The 20,810-nt window shown below is 40.3% G+C and overlaps 1 protein-coding gene and 1 long non-coding RNA gene across 3 annotated transcripts in view; one reads left to right on the forward strand and one right to left on the reverse strand.

The window, feature by feature from the left end:
- ldlrad3 (low density lipoprotein receptor class A domain containing 3) overlaps positions 1-6,833 on the reverse strand; it is a 54,837-nt gene extending 48,004 nt beyond the window's left edge. For both annotated transcript variants that reach the window (XM_078793751.1, XM_058076016.2), the window contains exon 1: positions 6,452-6,833. In XM_078793751.1, the coding sequence (XP_078649877.1) occupies positions 6,452-6,494 (43 nt within the window). In that variant the 5' untranslated portion in view covers positions 6,495-6,833. The remainder of the gene's footprint in view (positions 1-6,451) is intronic.
- LOC144899860 (uncharacterized) lies at positions 5,971-18,075 on the forward strand. The gene is made up of 4 exons (XR_013628208.1): positions 5,971-6,189; positions 7,814-7,923; positions 10,563-10,655; positions 17,753-18,075. It is a non-coding gene; the product is annotated as an uncharacterized LOC144899860 (long non-coding RNA).
- The last annotated feature ends 2,735 nt before the right edge of the window (positions 18,076-20,810 follow it).

A 20,810-nucleotide genomic window follows, 5' to 3' on the forward strand; every position in this document is an offset into this window, starting at 1 on the left:
TTGAGCTTGTCAAACAGGGATCTGAGGGAACAGTTAATGTGTCCTTAAAAGCAACACCCCAATGACAGTCTTCTTCTTGGCACTTAATGCTACTTTAAATGAAGCTGGCATAGAGGTTAAGAAGAATTATTATATTCTCCGACGTGTCTTATAAGAGAAGCATGCAGTTATGCAGTGACTAAACATAGTCATTAGTGTTGTCTTGGTACATAAATTCAGAGTAGTCCTGTTCTCTGACTTCATTGAGTTTGGGTCTAATTTTAATACTTCCATGTATTGTCCTGTTCATTATAAGCCACAAAAGGTACTTCACTGTCTATCATTGCTGTTTTATTCATTAAAAATGCACTATTGAGTCGAACTAACAGGAGAAATGGACAATAAAAACGATATGTAATGGGAACAATCCAAATTTGGCCCACAGTAGAGGTCAATGAGTGTCTTGAACTCAAGCAGACTTATCATGCCTGATCGACTGCTCTAGTATCTCTAAGCAACACCATTAAATATACCAAAAGAGTAAATTTCATTGAATATTCTCATATCCAGAGTACATGGTCAGCATTATGCATGCATATGATGCTCTGTAAAGGTTTAGTTCCACTGCAAGTATCAAAAGTGTATAATTGTGAAAGCTGGTGTATAAAATAACGTGTACACTTGCCCATTAAAAAAAAAGTATGTGTGCACACACGGTGAAGAATTTGTGATTCCAACAGAGGTCAGTCAAGGAGAAATCTAACATAACATATACTGTTCCTTTAGAGCAGATAAAGTCCTGATCCAAAGCGGACATGGTGCAGATGAAAACGACATGAAGATGCAATGCGATGTTTGCCTGCTTGACTGATGACGACTATCACAAGCTTAGATACTGACTGCAAGTTTTTTTCTGTTGGCACATGTGTGCATTTTATACATCTAAAAAATGTAATGGTGTAACAAATAATGAGTATACTGTGGCATCCCAAGACCATTTCTTTTTGTATATTATAACAAAGTGGCGATATAATGATCATTCTGTCTGATTATGTCAGTTTTACATTGTTTATTTATTTTTCGGAATATTCATTCATTCATTTATTTTGTACCGCTTATCCTCACGAGGGTCACGTGTGCTGGAGCCTATCCCAGCATGGTACACGCTGGAGTCGTCAATTAACCGACATGTTTTTGGAATGGCGAGACACCGGCGAGACTGCCCTATAAGGCTTTTTATTGATTATGAAGCTGGCAAGCATTGGCAAAGGGATTGTTGATTTATGTGTAACTAATAATAATGCACTGCATTTTATTCATACTTAATTAATTACAGTATGTCGATGCCTTGGCAATACATGGTTCATTTTGTACAGTTGGGAAATCCTGCTATATGGCACTTTTTATGTTGTATAAATAGATTGTCAATGGCAAAGTGTCTGCTATAGTGTCTGCGAGACAACCACAAAGCCAGTGACTGCTGATGATGCAGGGCAGCAGGTTGACCAGATCCAGCAGATCCAAGCACTTAGCGTGAACAATCTTTTTTCAAAGACATGCAAGAATCCAGAGTCACCATTTAATGGGCCAACTGGCCTCAGATTGCATAGCCACACTTCTGACACACAAACCGCACCAACTATGACACAAAAACTTTCTGCTTCTTTTCTCAATAAGAGAAATGACCCAGATATTCTGTGTGTGTGGTTAGGTAGCACGGAAACAGATTAATGCATCTTGAATTGATTGAATGGACATCGAACAGAGTGCAATAGACTTTTTTTTTGTACTGTCACCTTAATTTTTATTGTTCCAACGATAAATCAAGAAATTGCAAAGCAGATTGGTATTTTGTCAGTCTATTTATCTTGTCTCATCCAATCATGTTCTACACTAGGCAAAGCAGCAAACGCCATGCTAAGGCAGTCTGTGTCAAAAATGAGCCCTTCCCCTAGCAAATATTTAGCATAGGCATACACTGCTAATTAACCTTCTTTTAAGCCTGACTGAGAGTTTAATTATTGTTGAATAGGGTTTGATCTCAAGTTTGTTCAGGTATCTGTTAACGGTGTAGTGAGTGTATGGAAGAAAACAAAGAACAAAAGTCTTGATTGGTGCTCAAATAATGTTCAAATTAATTCCTGACGTGTCAGAAATTTGGATGGGCAGGACAGTATTGTTGCATTGTTAAGCAAGGTTAAGGCTGTATCTTTCAATTTCCAGGTTGTTTTCCTGGTATTGTGTGTGCGCAATGAGTATGAACTGTATGTTTTTAAGGTTTTCGTGTGTGTGTGTGTGCACCAGTAGCCACGTTTCCATGAGTTTTTCTCTTTCCGAATGGAATCTTTCCGAATGAACCTTTCCGAAAGCAATGGTATTCATGGAAAGAAATATTCCAATCGCGTGTCGACATGCGGCGCTATAATCAACCAGAATAGTCAATGGGGCATGCGCAGTAAAGCGTAAACACCAACATCACGTGATACCAACTTCCTCGAGTTTTTCTTTCACTTGTTGGAATAACTCCATATTGACAGTTTTTCGTTCGTCCGGTCTTGAAATTTAGTTTCAATCAAAAACAAACTTTCCGCAGCAGTCCAGTGCCGATTGCTCGCCTCCATTTTTTTAAATCGAAAAACGTCTGGAGCTGTGTGTTACGCCATATCTCAGCATTCGCTGAAAGAACGCACCGGGGAACAGGAAAAGATAAAGTTCAATCTTGCTAAGATTTTATAATTAAGCTCTGCACATGTTTTATATAGATATGTATTTTCTTTTTTTTAATAAAACTGGACTTGTGAATGGCGGATAGAAGGGTTTAGATTCTGTTCCAAAGATGGCGCTAATGCACACGAAAGCTGCTTGCCAACCACCAATAAACAACAGAAGAAGAAAAACACCACGAAGAAGAACACAACTTTCCGATTGAGCGGGTACAAGATACCTCAATCGGATTGGGGAAAGGAATATTCCACCCCTGGGAATATGATTACATATTCATTCGGATTGTCACTTTTCTTTCGGAATGAGGTGTATACAAAGGTTACATTCTTTCCGTTTGAGCAAATAACCCGAATGGAACTGGAATATTTGGGTCTATGTATACGTGGCTAGTCTGTCCTTTGACTTTCCAGAAAATATTAAGGCACAGCCAATGAGAGAAGTTGTGTTGTTTTGAGCATTAGCATTCTGAGTCCACATTCAGTGGGAGAAACGTTGTCGTGTTCTTGGTTCTTCTCGACCATCGGCAGCAGTTTGCAACAAAGCTACCGATAGCCACAGCATTTACGTGGAACTACAATGATACAAATGTCAAATGTGAGCAGTTGAGTCGTGACTCTCAGTCAGTCCGTCTCAGTGTGAGCACTTCAGTTATAAGCTTTGATTTTCTGTCACAGGCAATTTACTCATGTCAGATACAATTTAGAACTAACACCGCTAAGACTATACAGTGTATGGCCGGCTTTGGTAAGAAAACACGGTGTTATGAACTCCTCAGTAACTGGAAAGAGGCTGTAATAAAGCTAAAGATTGTTTCTTCTCCCTTGAGTTCATGTAGTGCTCCGAAGTGTCGGCTCTCATGGTGGTTTTGCAGTTTTGATAGCAGAGCTGTGTTGCATGACTAAACCCCTGAACTATTCCACCAGGTGAGCACCACAGTAGCATGTAAGTGATTGAGGTTGCATCCAACATTCCTCATTCCTGTAGGACTGGCCTTTCAGTGCTTTGTGAGCACAGCTTTGACGATGCTAAATACTACAGTAAAGATGTGAATGTAGGCATTTTTACTACCTAAAAACTACAGTACTACTACTTAAATATAAGCACCTTGGATTTTTATCACTAGCCACGTTTACATGGACCCAAATATTCCAATTCCATTCGGGTTATTTGCTCAAACGGAAAGAATCTAACCTTTGTATACACTTCAGTCCGAAAGAAAAGTGCCAATCCGAATGAATATATAATCGGATTCACAGGGATGGAATATTCCTTTCCCCAATCCGATTGAGGTATCTTGTACCCGCTCAAACGGAAAGTTGTCAGAGTGCGTTCTTCTTCGTGGTGTTTTTCTTCTTCTGTTGTTTATTGGCGGTTGGCAAGCAGCTTTCGTGTGCATTAGCGCCATCTGTGGAACAGAATCTAAACCCTTCTATACGCCATTCACAAGTCCAGTTTTATTAAAAAAAGAAAATACATATCTATATAAAACATGTGCAGAGCTTAATTATAAAATATTAGCAAAATTGAACTTTATCTTTTCCTGTTCCGGGGTGCGTTCTTTCAGCGAATGCTGAGATATGACGTAACACGCAGCTTGAGATGTTCTTCGATTTAAAAAAATGGAGGCGAGCAATCGGCACTGGACTGCTGCGGAAAGTTTGTTTTTGATTCAAACTAAATTTCAAGACTGGATGAACAAAAAACTGGCAATAGGGAATTATTCCAACAAGTGAAAGAAAAACTCGAGGAAGTCGGTATCACGTGATGTTGATGTTTACGCTTTACTGCGTATGCCCTATTGACTATTCTGGTTGATTATAGCGACGCATGTAGACTTGCGATTGGAATTTTCCTTTCCATGTATACCATTGTTTTCGGAAAGGTAATTCGGAAAGATTCAATTCGGAAAAAGAAAAACTCCTCATGTAAACATGGCCATTAACAGTGTCACTGAGTGTTGATCAAAGTCAAGTACATTTACTGATTCCTCACTTTTCTCCAGCTTCACACGAAAATATAATAGATTTGTCCTTCCACAAAGTTACAGGCAAATGAGGGCACACTCACTCTCAGCCAAACGTACCGTGCTAAACTTGGCCACGATTCCCTTTCCCTCTCCTGGCCTCGCTGGCCTTTGCTCACAATGAGCATTTGTGCTCTGGCCCGTTTGCTTGTTCCATCACTGCTGTTCTGCTTTATAACTACCATTTCTCAGTCATACTTTGAGTCATTCTGACTGTTTTGTTCATGGTGGAGGTTGTCATTATTGCACACACAAATATACTCACGGGTGAGCAAGCATATTGAATATGGTGTTTATCATTAAGGACTTGCAAAGAGTAACTGCATTTCAGTCACTATAACTCTTCGGATGCATACGCATGACCATGAAATCATGCCAAGTCTTGGCCCAACTCTTCCAATCACGCCAAAGGAGGGGAAGTGTGTGGTGCTTTAACAATAGATCTGAGCAGTCACACTGACCAAAAGTAGTGAACTTTAAATGTGAAAAGTGTCCAATAATGGTAAGATTGCACTAGTACAGTAGCACCCTGAGTTAAAGGAATAGTTAGGATTCTTTGACATGAAATTGTATGACATCCCCCTCAGCAGTGCAGTTTATCAACGGTGACTTGCAGAGTTTTGGTCGGATTTCGGGAATTTCGGTTAGTTGCTGGTAAAGCGTTTGGCTTCTCAAAACAATATGTGTTCAAATGAGTAATACATTTGCATCACAAAACTGTTGCTAACAAAAAGTCAACCTTTGCATTGTAGCACTAAGCTCTCTCACCAGTTCATTGTTGTGTGTGTTTGATGCTGATGGTAGTCTCCATCCGTGCACGTGTTCACTGTGGCACACACACAACAATGGACAGACGAGAGTGTCTAATGATAAAAAACCTATTTTTTAAACTTTGTCATCTTTTTTACCTATAATAATACCCCCTAATCACGTCACCTGCAAAGTTTGAGCGTTAACATGCAACTCTTGTAGTGCCCACAGTTCAATTTGCATCATGAAGGATATTAATGTAACAATTTAAACAATATGCATAATTTAATGTTTATGGTTTACTGTCCTGAAAAGAGTTTCACACGATACAATTGGAATGACGAAAACACTACTGTTAACAATAATAAAATAAAATTTGATGGCTAGATTAGTATTTTATATACTATTGCTGTTATTAAGGGCTTGTTTGTTTGTATATACATCAAGACCAAAATGTCCGAGCCCAACCCTGGTGTGAACGCACCATAAATAACACAGGTGTATCATCGTTATTAATATAACAGACTGATGCTGAATGGAAACCGATACAAAAACAACGGTGCCCATTGCCTTGTTATAAACCTATGTTCCGGTTGGACCAGGCTGGCGGCTTCCATGGCTCGACTGGGGAACAGTTTTGTCAGTGAGTCGCCGGTCAACAAGCACCCTTCGTCGGCGAAAACAGCACATATGATGGATGGACGGCACGGAGGGTGGGTGTCGAAAATGATTCTCGCTAGTCGCTAATAAGTAAAAGGAACACATCCCCACATCCATACTGACCACTTTCTGCAAACAATAACTACATATTTTAATAAAAAAGCGCATAATCTCGCGGAAACTAGAAGTTATTCGCCAACAACTAGCTAGTCGGGGGAGAGCTACATCACGTATCCCCCTTAGCTTCCCCCCCCCCCCCCCCCCAGCCCATGTGATGAGTTTACGTTCAAACGGTGACAACGTGTCAAAACTTACCAACAGTTCTTGAGCCGAGTAGAATGTACCAAATCCACATCATATAACTGTCCTTTCCTCCAGGCCTGTGCGTCCCCGGCTTCCAAAAATTGGGGGTGGAAAAAACTTCCTCGGCAAAGCTAACTCCCGCCTGTTGGACTTCAGTGGAACTACTTTTCCACCCGTAAAGTGGAGGTGGACATATTGGCGTTTCTTGATGAAGTTCGTGTTGAGTTCAGGTAATGGAGTTCGGTTTTTTTTTCGGAGATTGGGAATAGGCTGGACGTGGATGGGAATGCGGGGGACCAGAGAGGTCGGCAAGCTGAGATCGCTCCTGTGTTGTTGTTGTTGTTGAAAGGCGGAGGCGGAGACATAAAGTCGGCTGCAGAGGTCGTCCAGCCCGGATAGCGGATCCCAAAGTGTGGATGTCAGCTTTGCACAGTATATAGTTGATATGTTTATATATGTACATATGTTTTGCAAGTCTTTTTTAGTTTTACACATAATGTTGACAATACTATTCCAACAATATTGGGTGCTGTTTACAGTAGCTTAATCTTCTCCAAACAAAGGCATTTACTACCACAATCACCGCCTAGCATTTTTGTATCTTCCTTGTTTATTCCTTGTGCAGTTTTTTTTAAATGCAATTTTTAAAAAATATATTATTTTTATTTATTCACAAATTATAATTAAATTATATTAAAATTTATAAATTTTATTTATTTATATTTATTATTTTTATTTTTATATATTTTATTTTTATTTTTCATTTAAGAAAATGCATAGTGGTAATTATTAATTAACTTTGAGAAATAACTGATGCAAAAATACTAATTTGCTGTTTTAGAAATTTCCAAAGCTTTGGGACTCCAGCAAACCACAGCGAGAGCCATTATCCGCAAGTGGCGAATACATGGACATTTTTCTTTAGGGTAGCTACGGTCTGACCATGACTTTCATAGGTAAATGTCTAGCTGACCAAGGGTGGCTAGAAAGCATCCTAATGATGCCCAAGACCTTTGAGAAAATACTCTGTGGTCTGAAGAGACAAAAGTTGAACTTTTTGGAAGGTGTATGTCCCATTACATCTGGTGCAAAAGTTAAAAAAAAAATAACATCACATTAACAGTAAAATATGGTGGTGGTAGTGTGATGGTCTGGGGCTGTTTTGCTGCTTTAAGACCTGTAAGACTTGGGAAGAGAAGAAGCAGGGTTTCGTAACCCCGCCCCTTAAATGTATATTAATGCACTTGCAGCTCAAATTAATAATGAAGCTATCTTTGAAGGACAATTATTCTGAAAAAGATAAAATTTTTGGCCCATGTTGACCTCTAATATGCTGTCACAACAATTCCCAATTCCCTCTGCTGTGTTTCTCAGGTGAAAACTGCAGAGTCAGCGCTGGCAGGTGACAGATTACTATGTATACATGGTATCCCTGTGTCCCCCTTGGTGCGACACCAATGATGCAGTGCAGTTCTACAACGCTGGTAAGATGTTTCCTAATGTTGTGGCTGGTGTGTGGCCCCGTGGCAGCTCAAGTTGCGGCGACCCACAGAGAAACTGGAGGTGCGCCGGGAAGACAGGGGTCTCGCGTTATTAAAGCTTTCCTCTTTATCACTGAGCCACAGCTGTGAGCGAGCCTGCAGCCTGGCTTCAAACAAACGGCTCCATTTGATAACATGCTCACCTGGAGGCATAGACCCAATATCAGACTCCTCCAGCTCACTTTATTCCTTTAGCACTGCTTTATCACGCCAGGTTCATGCAGTCTCAAAGTCCCTGGGACAGCTATGGCAGGTCACTCGGATCTTTTTCATCTATGTCAAAAAACAACCAAAACACTTGATTGCTTCTGCATGTTAACCTTGCAATGCAGACGGACTCACAAGGATACAGGTGATCTGTAAGGTTTTTAATACGTGAAACAATCCATCTGGCGTGAAAGGTTATCTGCGGGGCGTTCTATCCTTCTATCGCCGATATTGTTGCCCGAAGGGCCTCATGAATTTCAGTAGATTATGATGAGTACCGATAGCTGTGAAAGTGTGGTCTGTAACCACTCTTCAAAAGTCTGCAGTTGGCAGATATGAATATTTTAATGACTGCCGCAGCTAACGACGGGAGAGACGAGGCTCGTCAGCACAAATCCTCAAATAAAATCAACTCGGTACAACTGTCAAGTGAAAAAAAGGAAGGGAAGGTTGTGGGGAAAAAAATGGACCGATTTCAAATGTAGAACAGGGGTCACAAATACAGTACAGCAAAACCTCGGTTTTCGTCATTAATCTGTTCCAAACGTTCGAAAATCAAACATACATTTAGAGTAGTTACTAAGGAACTATTGGCAGTTAATTCTGTGTACCTTAAGCGAACATTAACATCACCTTTATTGTCGACGGTTTGGCAAACATAGTGATCCACACGGACGGCGTTGCAAACTCAACTTTAAAGTGCTCACGATAACTGAAAGAGTGTACAGGAATTGACAGTGTTATGCAAGTTCATAGTGGTTCAGTTCCATTGCAAACAAAAGCCACAACAAATGTTCTTCCATGCTATGAAATCAATTAGCAAATGCAAAGCTACGTATCTGGAAGTCCTCAGGAGCGCTTGGGAGTGTGACCAATCACAGCAGAGTGCGCGTACCTCAAGGAGGGCCGGGGGGTGGAGTAAATTAAACAGACGGTTTGGGTCGGAAGCAGAAAGTCCATGGCGATACTGCAGAAAGATGTACAGAATCTAGAAGCTCTAGAAAGCCTTCTGTGCGGGTTACCTTTTGCAGCTGTTCCATGTTGAAAAGCAATGGCCAACAAATTGACTCATTAGATGTCCATTAAAGTCTAATATGAAGTTATTATTGAAATTATCACAGAAGAAACTCGACGAAAGACCACATTTAGAAAATGGCTCTGAGGTAGTAGGACGATCTCATCAACAAAGTAGGTAGACCACAACAACCTGACATGACTTTGCCTTGAGTCAGGCATGGCATTGAGCGAGATGCTGAGAGAAGTATCAAGTCATACTATTAAAAGAGAAAGAGCACAAAGTGAACCTTTGTGGCGGTTGTACCAAAATAAACACTCACCAAGCAGCTAGGAAGAAGAATATCTGATGATGCCAGAGGCCAAGCCACTGAATACGGAGGAAGATAATGAATAATAAAGTGTTGGAAAGGAAGTAGAATCGTGCAGAGGACCTCAACACATTTTCTTGTTTTTTTTAACAATAGGATGGTTCAAGAATCGGATCTCGTCCACTGGTACCACTGTGTTAGAATAAAATGTAGATAGAATGAATATAATGTTAGTTATCACTCTTATATCCAATTGCTTAGACAATAGAAAGTGTTTGAATGTGCTGAAGAAGGAAGGTTCCTGTGACCCTGATCAGAGACCCCCAGCGACCCCCAGGTCCTGGAGGTGCCTGGATGCGCCAACAGCGACCCTGCAGATGTTCATGTTAATCCTGCAAGAATGTGTCAAGATAAGAACTCAAAAAACAATAAAAGTAATTACTCTCACATATACACACACACATAGACAACTACAGATTGTGCAACCCCCCCCCCCCCCCACCCCTTAGAGTTGCACGACCATGTAGTAGGGACCCCCGAAAGAGAGGAGTGTGGAGCGGCATATCACTGGGTATGTTGTTTCACTCTCCTCGCTGCGAGTAACTTTGAATATTGTTATCTGTCTCTTCTGTATTTCTGTATTTAAGTGTTTTTTAAAAGTGTCACAGGAGTTTGAACCTGACACACACCAGGAACCGTTATTTTATTTGACAACAAATAAGGTTACATGTATAAGCTATTGCTATTGCTATTGCTAAAAGTAAATATTCTATAACCTTGCCAACAATTGAAAGCGCTTGAGCTGAGAGCGATGCTCGTATCAATTTATCTAATGAGAGGATGAAATGATGCGGGGGATGGCGGTAATGCAAGTCATGGAGGGCTGGGGGGTGTCATGTCCTTGTCACGTCAGACTGCACGGAGGTAGCCGTGAAATGCCAAGGCCCCCGGAGGACTAGCAATGCCAGTTTCGCTCACTCGTGCAAGAGTCCTGACATTCATCTTACATTTAATAACCAGCATTGTGTGCTAAAGGACATCTTTGTTTAGGTGCAAGTCGGAGAGGAATGGGGAGTGAAAAACAGGAAGGATACAAGACGGTCTCTCACTTCCAATGCTTGGAATAACGACATAACGACAAATGTGAGTGTTAATGACTACCTACCTCAAATATGAGCATTTTATACTTTTTTTTTTGCAAATACAAAATATAGGTTTAGGCCACCGTGTTAGCATGTAGGCCATACAGTCAGGAGACCTAGGTTCGATTCTCCACTTGAGAATCTCTATGTGGAGTTTGCATGTTCTCCCCATGCATGCGTGGGTTTTTTCCAGGTACTCCGGTTTCAAACTCCCACATCCCAAAAAAAAAAGCCTGTTAGTTTCACTTGCGACTCCATACTAGGTGAGTGTGTGAGTGATTGTTTGTTGTCTATATGAGGCCAGCGATAGCGATACCCTGACTCTCGCCCAAAGACAGCTGGTATAGGCTCCAGCATCTGCAATTAGTCAAACTTGTATTTTTGGAAAACCTGAAATAATAGGCAAAGAGATTGTTTGATTGTGTGTTGTTTTATGTATTTTATCTGAGAAAGTGAATTACTGGAACTGGTATTAAAATAGTACCTACACCATCATGTTATCATAATACCTAATATCGATACGATATGAAGTAATGGACTTTTTTTGTTTAGGTTTTTTTGTCTTATACCCAATGAAATGTTGATTTCAGCTGGAAATATCCTGAGCTGAACACACAAAAAATAGCGTTGGGCGATATGAACCTTAGCATGTATCACAATATGACTATATAATTAAATTCATATAAAGTCTTATATGAAAAGCTACAAACCTTAACCCATATAATTACAAATAATTAAAATCAAAGTAAACTTACCTATGGCACATATAGACAAACAACCATTCACACTCACATTCAGACAATTTGGAGTCGCCAATTAACCTAGCATGTTTTTGGAATGTGGGAGGAAACCGGCGTACCCGAAGAAAACCCACGCATGCACGGGGAGAACATGCAAATTCCACACAGAGATGGCCGAGGGTGGAATTGCTGTGAACTGTGAAATTGTGTGAACTCCTAGCTGTGAGGCCTGCGCGCTAACCACTCATTCACCGTGCAGCCTGGTATATGTCATTTTCTCATTAAATATATATATATATATATAAAAAGTATCGCCCAACCCGACATGCAAACATTGAACAATTATAACTTGAACTTAAGTTTTTCCGTAGTATGATCACCGTCTACTGCCTTTGGCGTTCATTAACAAAGCTGATGAAACCAGTAGCGTCGGAACAGCTACAGTAATACAATTCTCAGGAGATGGAAAAACATAGGCCAGTGTGTGTGTGTGTGTGTGTGTGTGTGTGTGTATCATATAAGTAAGGGACTGATATTGATTTGGGATTTCAGAGGCTCGGCCAAACACAATTTGACAGAGAGATGCTTAAAGCATCAACAATTATTATCTTCATGGGTCTGGACAAAATGATATACAGAACTGGGAAAGGTTGCATCATAAACAATTTTTTTTTAAACAAAGTGCTTTATAAAATAAGATAAACAGATGACATTAATTCCACTGGACAGGCAGAGGTGAAACTATATAGAGAGAACCTAGTAAATGTACATCAGCAGGTCTGGAGAACATGCCAACATGTCCTTACGAGGTTGGCCCATTTTATAGCATCCAATGTGGCCTGGTCCACTGCTAGCACCTCCAGGCTGACTTGTTTAGTAGACCAGCATCTATAGTAAAGCAGGTATTTTATAGGGGCCGAAATGGGACTCATTCCTGCCTGCCGTGCCCTGGCCTCGTTCTGCATTTTTCATTTGAGTTCTCAGTGCTCCAGACAGTGAGATAAAAGACCGGCAGCGTAACATTGAGACTAACCTTGAAACTTTCACAGCAGTAGTATATATCTACAGGATGGTTGTCCGGGGTGGGAAAGTGAGTGACAGGTTGGAACTGTTGAGATGTGATTTGAATTAGAAGAAGAAACACTTGAGGATATAAAAACCTGGAATGAAGAAAAGACTCAAAATTGGGATTCAGTAGTGGACTGGCAGGGTGTACCCCACCTCTCACAGCTGGGATAGGGTCCAGCACCCCCTTGACCCTAGTGAGGATATGCGGTAGAAAATGAATGAATGAATGAATGAAGAAACATTTGAGGATATAAAAACCTGGAATAAAGAAAAGACTCAAAATTGGAATTCAGCAGTGGACTCGCAACCAGTCCAGGGTGTACCCCGCCTCTCACCTGAAGTCAGCTGGGATAGGATCCTGCACCCCCGCGACCCTAGTGAGTATATGCGGTAGAAAATGAATGAATGAAGAAACATTTGAGAATATAAAAACCTGGAATAAAGAAAGACTCAAAATTGGAATTCAGCAGTGGACTCGCAACCAGACCAGGGTGTACCCCGCCTCTCACCTGAAGACAGCTGGGATAGGCTCCAGCACCCCTGCGACCCTAGTGAGTATATGCGGTAGAAAATGAATGAATGAAGAAACATTTGAGAATATAAAAACCTGGAATAAAGAAAGACTCAAAATTAGAATTCAGTAGTGGACTCGCAACCAGTCCAGGTTGTACCCCACCTCTCACCTGAAGACAGCTGGGATAGGCTCCAGCACCCCCGTGATCCTAGTGAGAATATGCGGTAAAAACGAATGGATGAATGAAGAAACATTTGAGGAAAAAAAAAACTGGAATAAAGAAAAAACTCAAAATTAGAATTCAGCAGTGGACTCGCAACCAGTCCAGGGTGTACCTCGCCTCTCACCCGAAGTCAGCTGGGATAGGCTCCAGCATAGAAAATGAATGGAATTCAGCAGTCAATTGTGTGTGTAGAAAGAACAAGTACGAAAAACTGACCGGAATTTGACAGATTTAGCAATTTCATCAGCGGCACGGTAGAAATGGATTATGGTTGAGGTTACAAAGAGTTCACGAGAGTAAAAAGCACAGGGGAGGACGACATGAAGGGAAATATTTTAAAACACCGCTAGGAGATGGAGATTGACTTCAGTGGGAGGAAATAAGGCTCTGAAGGGCGAAGAGTCAGCCCAGTAGGGTTCTACAGCTCAGTCGGAACCAGTATGATCTGCGAGACTCCGGGATAATCGGCAGCAATGCCACTACTGCTCTGGGCTGCGACTAAAGCAGCCAGGCGAGGGAACCGTGGGTGGTGGAAGGAGAGGAGCTTTGATCATGGGTTAGTGCCCATTGCTGCTGGGTCTCAGTCATGGTAGCACCACATGATAAGTTGACATTCAAACATCAACCCTTTTCTTAAGATTTACTGTACTTGTGGTTTATTTCTTGCCCTGTTCAGCACTGTGCAAAGGCCCGCCATAACTCGAATGTCACTTCAGACCTCCATCAAAATAGCAAACAAAAAAGTGATTAGTGGAGTGTATTTGTGTTTGTTAACAGGCTACTTCCTGGTTCAATATACGACAAACAGACAGGTTGCTTCTTTTGATACTGTGCTTAAGTCAAATCAACCGTATTTTCCGGACTATAAGTCGCATTTTTTCCCATAGGTTGGCTGTTCCTGCGACTTGTACTCCAGAGCGACTTATAAATGAAAAAACTGTTTATGTTACATAAACACTGGACAACTTTTCTGTTCATGTTTATTTTTTGTGTAGCTGAATAACCATTGTGTTAGCATATCTTACACCTGTTCTCTAGTATTTTATTGTTAGAACTTGCCTTCCAAGAGGACGTAATGTCTGTTTTGGTCAAGTAGTTTGTATAATAAATTACTAAAAAAATTAATTTAAAAATTTTAAAATGTAATTAATTTTTTAAATTACTAAAAATGCGACTGCAAAATACTTCAGTGCGACTTATGTATGTATGCATGTATGTTTTTTTCAACCTAACTATGCATTTTTGGCCTTTTGTGACTTATACTCCGGAGCGACTTATAGTCCAGAAAATACGGTATTATCTCTTTCTTAATTTATTTCAGACATGCATACTATGTTACATTATTGTTTCTCACATATACACTTACAATATCTATTTATATATATATATATATATATATATATACATATACATACATACACACACAACACCTCATTACTACACATGTCTGAAAAGGAGCAGGAAGAAGCAAAGCTTATTAAATCCTACCCCCTCTCCACGCCAGAGCAGTTACCAATTCAATAAATAATTTTTTTTCCACACATATAATCACAGAATCTTACATAAGACAAAACAACAAAAGAAGAGTGGGAACATCGGACACCCCAACAAAACCCCAGGACATTTCCTAAGCACACCACCAACCCCGCCAGCCAACCCACCTAGTGCCCGGCACCCCAGCAGTCCCCGCACACCCCGGTGCCCTCCAATAAGAAGCCATTTTGGTATTATTGTCCAAGACATCCAGCCTACAATTTACCAAATGTGGTATAGAATGTGTTTGTATCATTTAAGTGCAGCTACACTACGTTAGCTGTAAGTGAACACAACGCCGAGGCATCAGAACAGCAGCTGCCAAAAGTGTAGCAGCAAAGAAATATGGGTCATCTTTGAATTTCCGAGGGTTCTCGTCTAAACCTGTCCCAGAATAACACAGTCAGATTGTGATATTCCAATTATGAATGTGGGATTCACCTGCAAAATTACCTCTCTGTTTGGATGTGGGCCACAATGTACGCGGTAATGAAAATGAAATAGCAAGTTTCAGCACAGTATTTCTGTCTGCCACTGATGGGGGGTTTCCAGTCTGCTATCGAGAGGGGGGAAATATGAGAATGGAATGAGCATGGCTTTGTGGTTTCTAATCCTCATAAGAGCGGAGGGGGGGGTGGTTCTTTGCACGCTGCCAGGGTCAAAGCCAGCATTCCGGACAAATACACCAGCATTGCTTACTGCATAATATTGTGTTCCTTTATGCTGATATGTTCACGTTTGTGTACTTTATGTTAAGAAAAAACAGCTGAAATCAGCCCGGTCTTGACATTTGATCAACCGCTTTTCATTGCCGCGATGCCTTCAGGAAACACACCCAGCGTGTTCTTTAATGTCAGATGGGGAGTAACAAGAACTTAGCTTCCCTGTGGACAATTTAATCGAGGAAATCTCATTAAATGGTATTGCTGGAAGCGCATGAGCCCAAGCACATGCTGAACCCGACCTTTCATTATAGAGACAATCAACAGTAGTGAACACTCCTTTAATAAGACGGCCATTTTGTTGTTATTAATATTTCATGTATCGGGCTTTCATCCAATTTCCACTCCACTCACCATTTCACCTTGAGCTTGTATTGTAGTACTTACTAATATTACTATGTCACTATTGTTCATTGAATTGTGTACTTTTTCATAAAATCGAACATTTTTAAAGTAGTTATGATGAAATATATATATATATATATATATTACATGAAATAAATACTAAGATTATTTGATTGAATTGTATAATAAGTCGTTTTAAACATTTGTTTCAGTAAAAAAAATACTGAAAAAGACTGAAATTACAATTATGGAAATTGCATGGTTACAGTAGCAGTAGCTTAAATAAAAAGTGCAGTGAAATATGAATTAAATTGAATCAAATTAACGAATATCAGAAACAGAATTAGCATATGTAAAAATAGTGTGTAAAAATGTAGGTAAATAAAAGTTAATGAATGAATGAATGACATCTTGTGGCGTTCACTGTGGGAACAGAACTGGGGGAGTCTGTTGTAGAATGAACTCGGTTGGAGCCTTTATGATGCGTTTAATGTAAGCGTGACATCATTATTCTTGCTAATCGGACAATAAAATACACATAAATCATACAATGAGGAGCGTAGTTCCCCTTCCTCTGGCAAAAATGGTGGGGTGGGGGGGCGCGAGAGGCATAGCTGCTTTGGCTCGGAAGTGCAAAACTGTGTCTGTATGTCTAAATTTGGGGTCTGCAGGTGGGGTGTCTTCCTGCTGGGGTGGGTTCACATGCCCAGAGTCATCACATGTTCGTTACCTGCACAACTCTGAACACCCGTACCAGCTCATGCTATTAAACGCTGTACCTCTATGTGCTAACTGGGGGTCCAGCACTGGACAGCTCCACACCAAAAAACAACAATAAATATTAATTCATTCATTTTTTACCGCTTTTCATCACGAGGGTTGCGGGGGGTGCTGGAGCCTATCTCAGCTGTCTTTGGACGAGAGGCGGGGTACAACCTGGACTGGTTGGCCAGCCAATCACAGGGCACATATAGACAAACAACCATTCACACTCACATTCATACTTATGGACAATTTGGAGTCGCTAATTAACCTAGCATGTTTTTTGGAATGTGGGAGGAAACCGGAGTACCTGGAAAAAAAAAACACGCATTCACGGGGAGAACATGCAAACTCCACACAGAGATGGCCGAGGGTGGAATTGAACCCTGGTCTCCTAGCTGTGAGGTCTGTGCGCTAACCTAACAATAAATATATTAACTCTTATAAATACTATACAAGTATAGTCTTGGATCTAGACTAGACTTACAATAAGGTACAGAAAACTACATTAGTTACTGACTAAGGTACATAAATCCTAAAACCCACGGCCCGCAGACCTTTTGTGGCCCACATCTTGACATGGAAGAATAGTGTAAATACAGGCTGCGATGTCCGAGATAGTTATAGCATAGTTATAATTACAAGTGTGGACTTCCTTTGACTTTTATAGCATGGTCAGGACTTTGCAGTACGGATGAAGAGTCTGACCTAAATATAACCACAACAGATATACTTGATTTTAATATCCGATTAAGATTTTTATAGTACATGTCCCGAAAAGTGTCTTGAAAGACTTAAAAAACATGCAACTGGTCAGGTACTGAATGAGAATCCAGAACTTTCACTCATTATTCCAGTCACTGCTAAACAAAGCTTTCATGAAGAAACGATTGTGTGCAGCCCGACCGTGAGATGCAGAACAGTCGAATAAAGAGATGCTCACTCACGAATAGAGGCAGATCGTTTGTTAGGAACGTACCCACGCACGCCCATTTATCTGCCATGCACGTCCACGGTAATGGAGATAGAATGGTCACCTTTGAGATGATTATACGGATTTTAAGAGCTTGACCTTTACGGGTGCGTATATGCATCATAGCGGAAGGACAAGGGAGGAGGAGAGAGCTGTCTATTGCAACTGTTTCTCTGAAATTGCACAAGCTCGTGAAGTGTTTGGTATTCCACCCACAGGTAAACATCACAAGGCCACTCTAAAACCGTCCACGCTACCTTGGTACGGCTCCAACTTGCACTTCACTTCACTGTCCTTCTGTATATCGAGAGACCCTGCAGGGCACTCAAGCGGCGGGCTAAAATTGGAACATATTCATCTCCATCCACTGGCTGCCAGGACTAATGGATGCTCCTCTGTTTGGAGAAGATATTCAAATCCACAAAATCCTCAGTTCTTTTGGTGGACCCGAGTGTAAACATATTTAATCCATTTTCTGACTGTTTGCAGATCAAATATTTTTATTTAATAAATGGAATCATCACAGTGCTTTCTATGTTAGTCCCGGTTTGTTTGTTATTTTACTTCATTTATTCTATGTAGGATTAAACAAAAATACAAACGCAATTTCCTCAAAATATTAGCCAGAAATCTCATTTTTTCACTCACTATAGCAATTGTCGCTGTATGTTTACATGGACGCTACATAAACTAATTTGACGTATTGCATGAATGCAGTTGAAACCTGCTTTTTTCAAACGGATGTGCACACTGTAATTAAATCATGTCCAACTGTCAATCAGAAGAACATATTTGGTGATTGGAAAACTGGATCCAACCTGCATGTACAGTATACACTGATTGATCAATCATCGGAGCAATGCACCAATCTCTGTGGAGGATCACTCATCAATTAAATTAAATTCTTAAATTAAATTAAAAAAAAATTTTACAATTTTTTTGCTTCGAGACTCCAGCAAACTACAGTGAGCGCCAGTATCCATTAACGGCGAAAACATGGAGCCGTGATGAATCTTCCCAGGAGTGGCTGGCCGAACAAAATTACCGCAAGAACACGGTGATGACTCATCCAGGAGGTCACAAAAGACCCCACAACATTGGAACTGCAGGTCTCACTAAATGTCACTGGCCCTTAACTGGATGATCCAGTTGAAGGTTGTTATTGGTGCAGAGTGTAATCCAGTAACCATAATAATTATAATAGAATTTATTTTATATAGCACTTTTCAAGGCACAAGTGCTAAAAAAATGAAGCCATTATGTTGTTATTATAATATTTTATTATTAGTATTTTTTTTTATACCTGACTGCTATTCATTCATTCGCCCCGCTTATTATTATTATTATTATTATTATTATTATTATTATTATTATTATTATTATTATTATTATTATTATTATTATTATAATTATTATTATTATTATTATCATTATTATTATTATTAATTGACTTGTCAGTCACACACTGGTGGTGGGAAAGTAGGTGAAGTGTCTTCATCAATGCCACAAAATTGCCCGTTTGCAATTTGCAGGACAGAACCAAATATGGGACATTGAGAGGTGGAACCATAACCTTGATAGCTTCCAATGTTACTAGCATGACAAGAGGATCCCACCTGAGATGTTTTCCACACGGCACAGGGGGAAGGGTGCCATCATGATCTGAGGTGCTTTTACCTTCAATGGAACAGTGGAGCTTCAGGTTGTGCAGGGGCGTCAAAAGGCAAATGTTGCAGGGGGCGTCCCTCGTCTGTGCGGCAATGATACTGTACCGTAGTTCACAATGCCCACCTGACAAAGGAAAACTGAGAACATTTTGTGATGGACAGCAAAGGAAATTTATAAAAAAAAATGGACATCAGTTCCAGACAGTTGATGCCCTCAGTGAAGCCAATACATTTTTTCATAAATTCTTCAATTTCTTCTTTTCAGATTTTGAAGCACGACTTTGAACCTCCTTAAGCCCCAACAGTGCAAAATGTAAATTTTTGCAACTGGTCATTACAGCATTGTGAAAACAACCGTTAGCAGACTAAGACATTTGCATAGTACGGTAAAGCTGTTCATTACATCCTATTTGTTTTAAGCAACACCTAGAAGTTACAGTACATCATTAATGCAGTTATATCTTTAATGCTGCTGGAAGATGGAAACCTTACACTTTTTCTCTCCTTATTAGAAACCATTATGCATCTGCCAGACGTTTAAGTGTTGCCTCTTGATGCAAATAAGGTTAAAGCACCGAGGGGATGACAACAAGAAAGCAGAAGATGCAGAGGAGGTAGAACACATTCTAAGGTGGGATCGGTTCAATTGTTCTTCACTTCTGGTAGTGTTTTCCAATTTAAGATTTTTTTTCGAAAGCATGGATTATAAATATTTTCTTATTTATATGATATTTTCCAAGCCAAGAGATGCAAGGATCCCTCATCCTGTGTCTAGACTGTTAATTGATTTGGAGTGAAACTTAACACCAGGATGGAACATACAATGTGCAGTGTGTCATCTTTCAAGCTTTAAAAACCAACCTTACCTTTTTGTCTAAGTTTCTGCTTTGTACAGAGATTCACTTTTTATAACTCAAAAGTGAATCTCTCATGGTGGGGGCCACTAAAACCACCAGTTTCCTGCGATTTGACACCGCATTTATAAAGTCAGTGCCTTGAAATGTACCTGGGATTTAGTGTCTATTAAAAGGGCTTTAGCGGTGCCGTTGGGGGTGAACTTACAGAAATAAGTATGCATGTGCTCCTTTTTCTGAAAATACTTTTTTCATGTGATTATAGGCAAATTAAAACAAAAAGTTTGTAACATTTGATGACCAAATGAACTTGACTTTGGCCCTTTAAGGGGAGTAAACAGGGGAATAACACTTGGAAAACATAAAATTTGACGAGAATATGTTGGTTGACTATCTGCACAGTGTAGTAGTGGTTAGCACACAGGCCTCGCAGCTAGGAGAGCCAAGTTCAATTCCACCCTCAGACATATCTGTGTGGATTTTGCACGTTCTCCCCGTGCATGCATGCATTTTACACTCATATTGGTGCATGTTTGTATATTTACTAGGTTTACATGTACCATTTGAGTGTTAAGTTGCTGTGTGATGAATTTTGTGTAAGCATTAGTAATGACCTCCTGCAATTTCCAATGAGTTGGCAAGCTCGTTGTGGGTTTTTTCATAGCTCTTGATTGGCTCCTGTCAAATAAAGAGCCAGCAAGCTCCTATAACAACAACGGTGTTATAACTGAATATGCGGGTTTTTACAGGGGGAA

The sequence above is a fragment of the Doryrhamphus excisus genome, linkage group LG1, assembly GCF_037039965.1.
Source record: "Doryrhamphus excisus strain RoL-2023G ecotype Guam linkage group LG1, RoL_Dexc_Guam_v1.1, whole genome shotgun sequence".
Lineage (NCBI taxonomy): Eukaryota > Metazoa > Chordata > Actinopteri > Syngnathiformes > Syngnathidae > Doryrhamphus > Doryrhamphus excisus.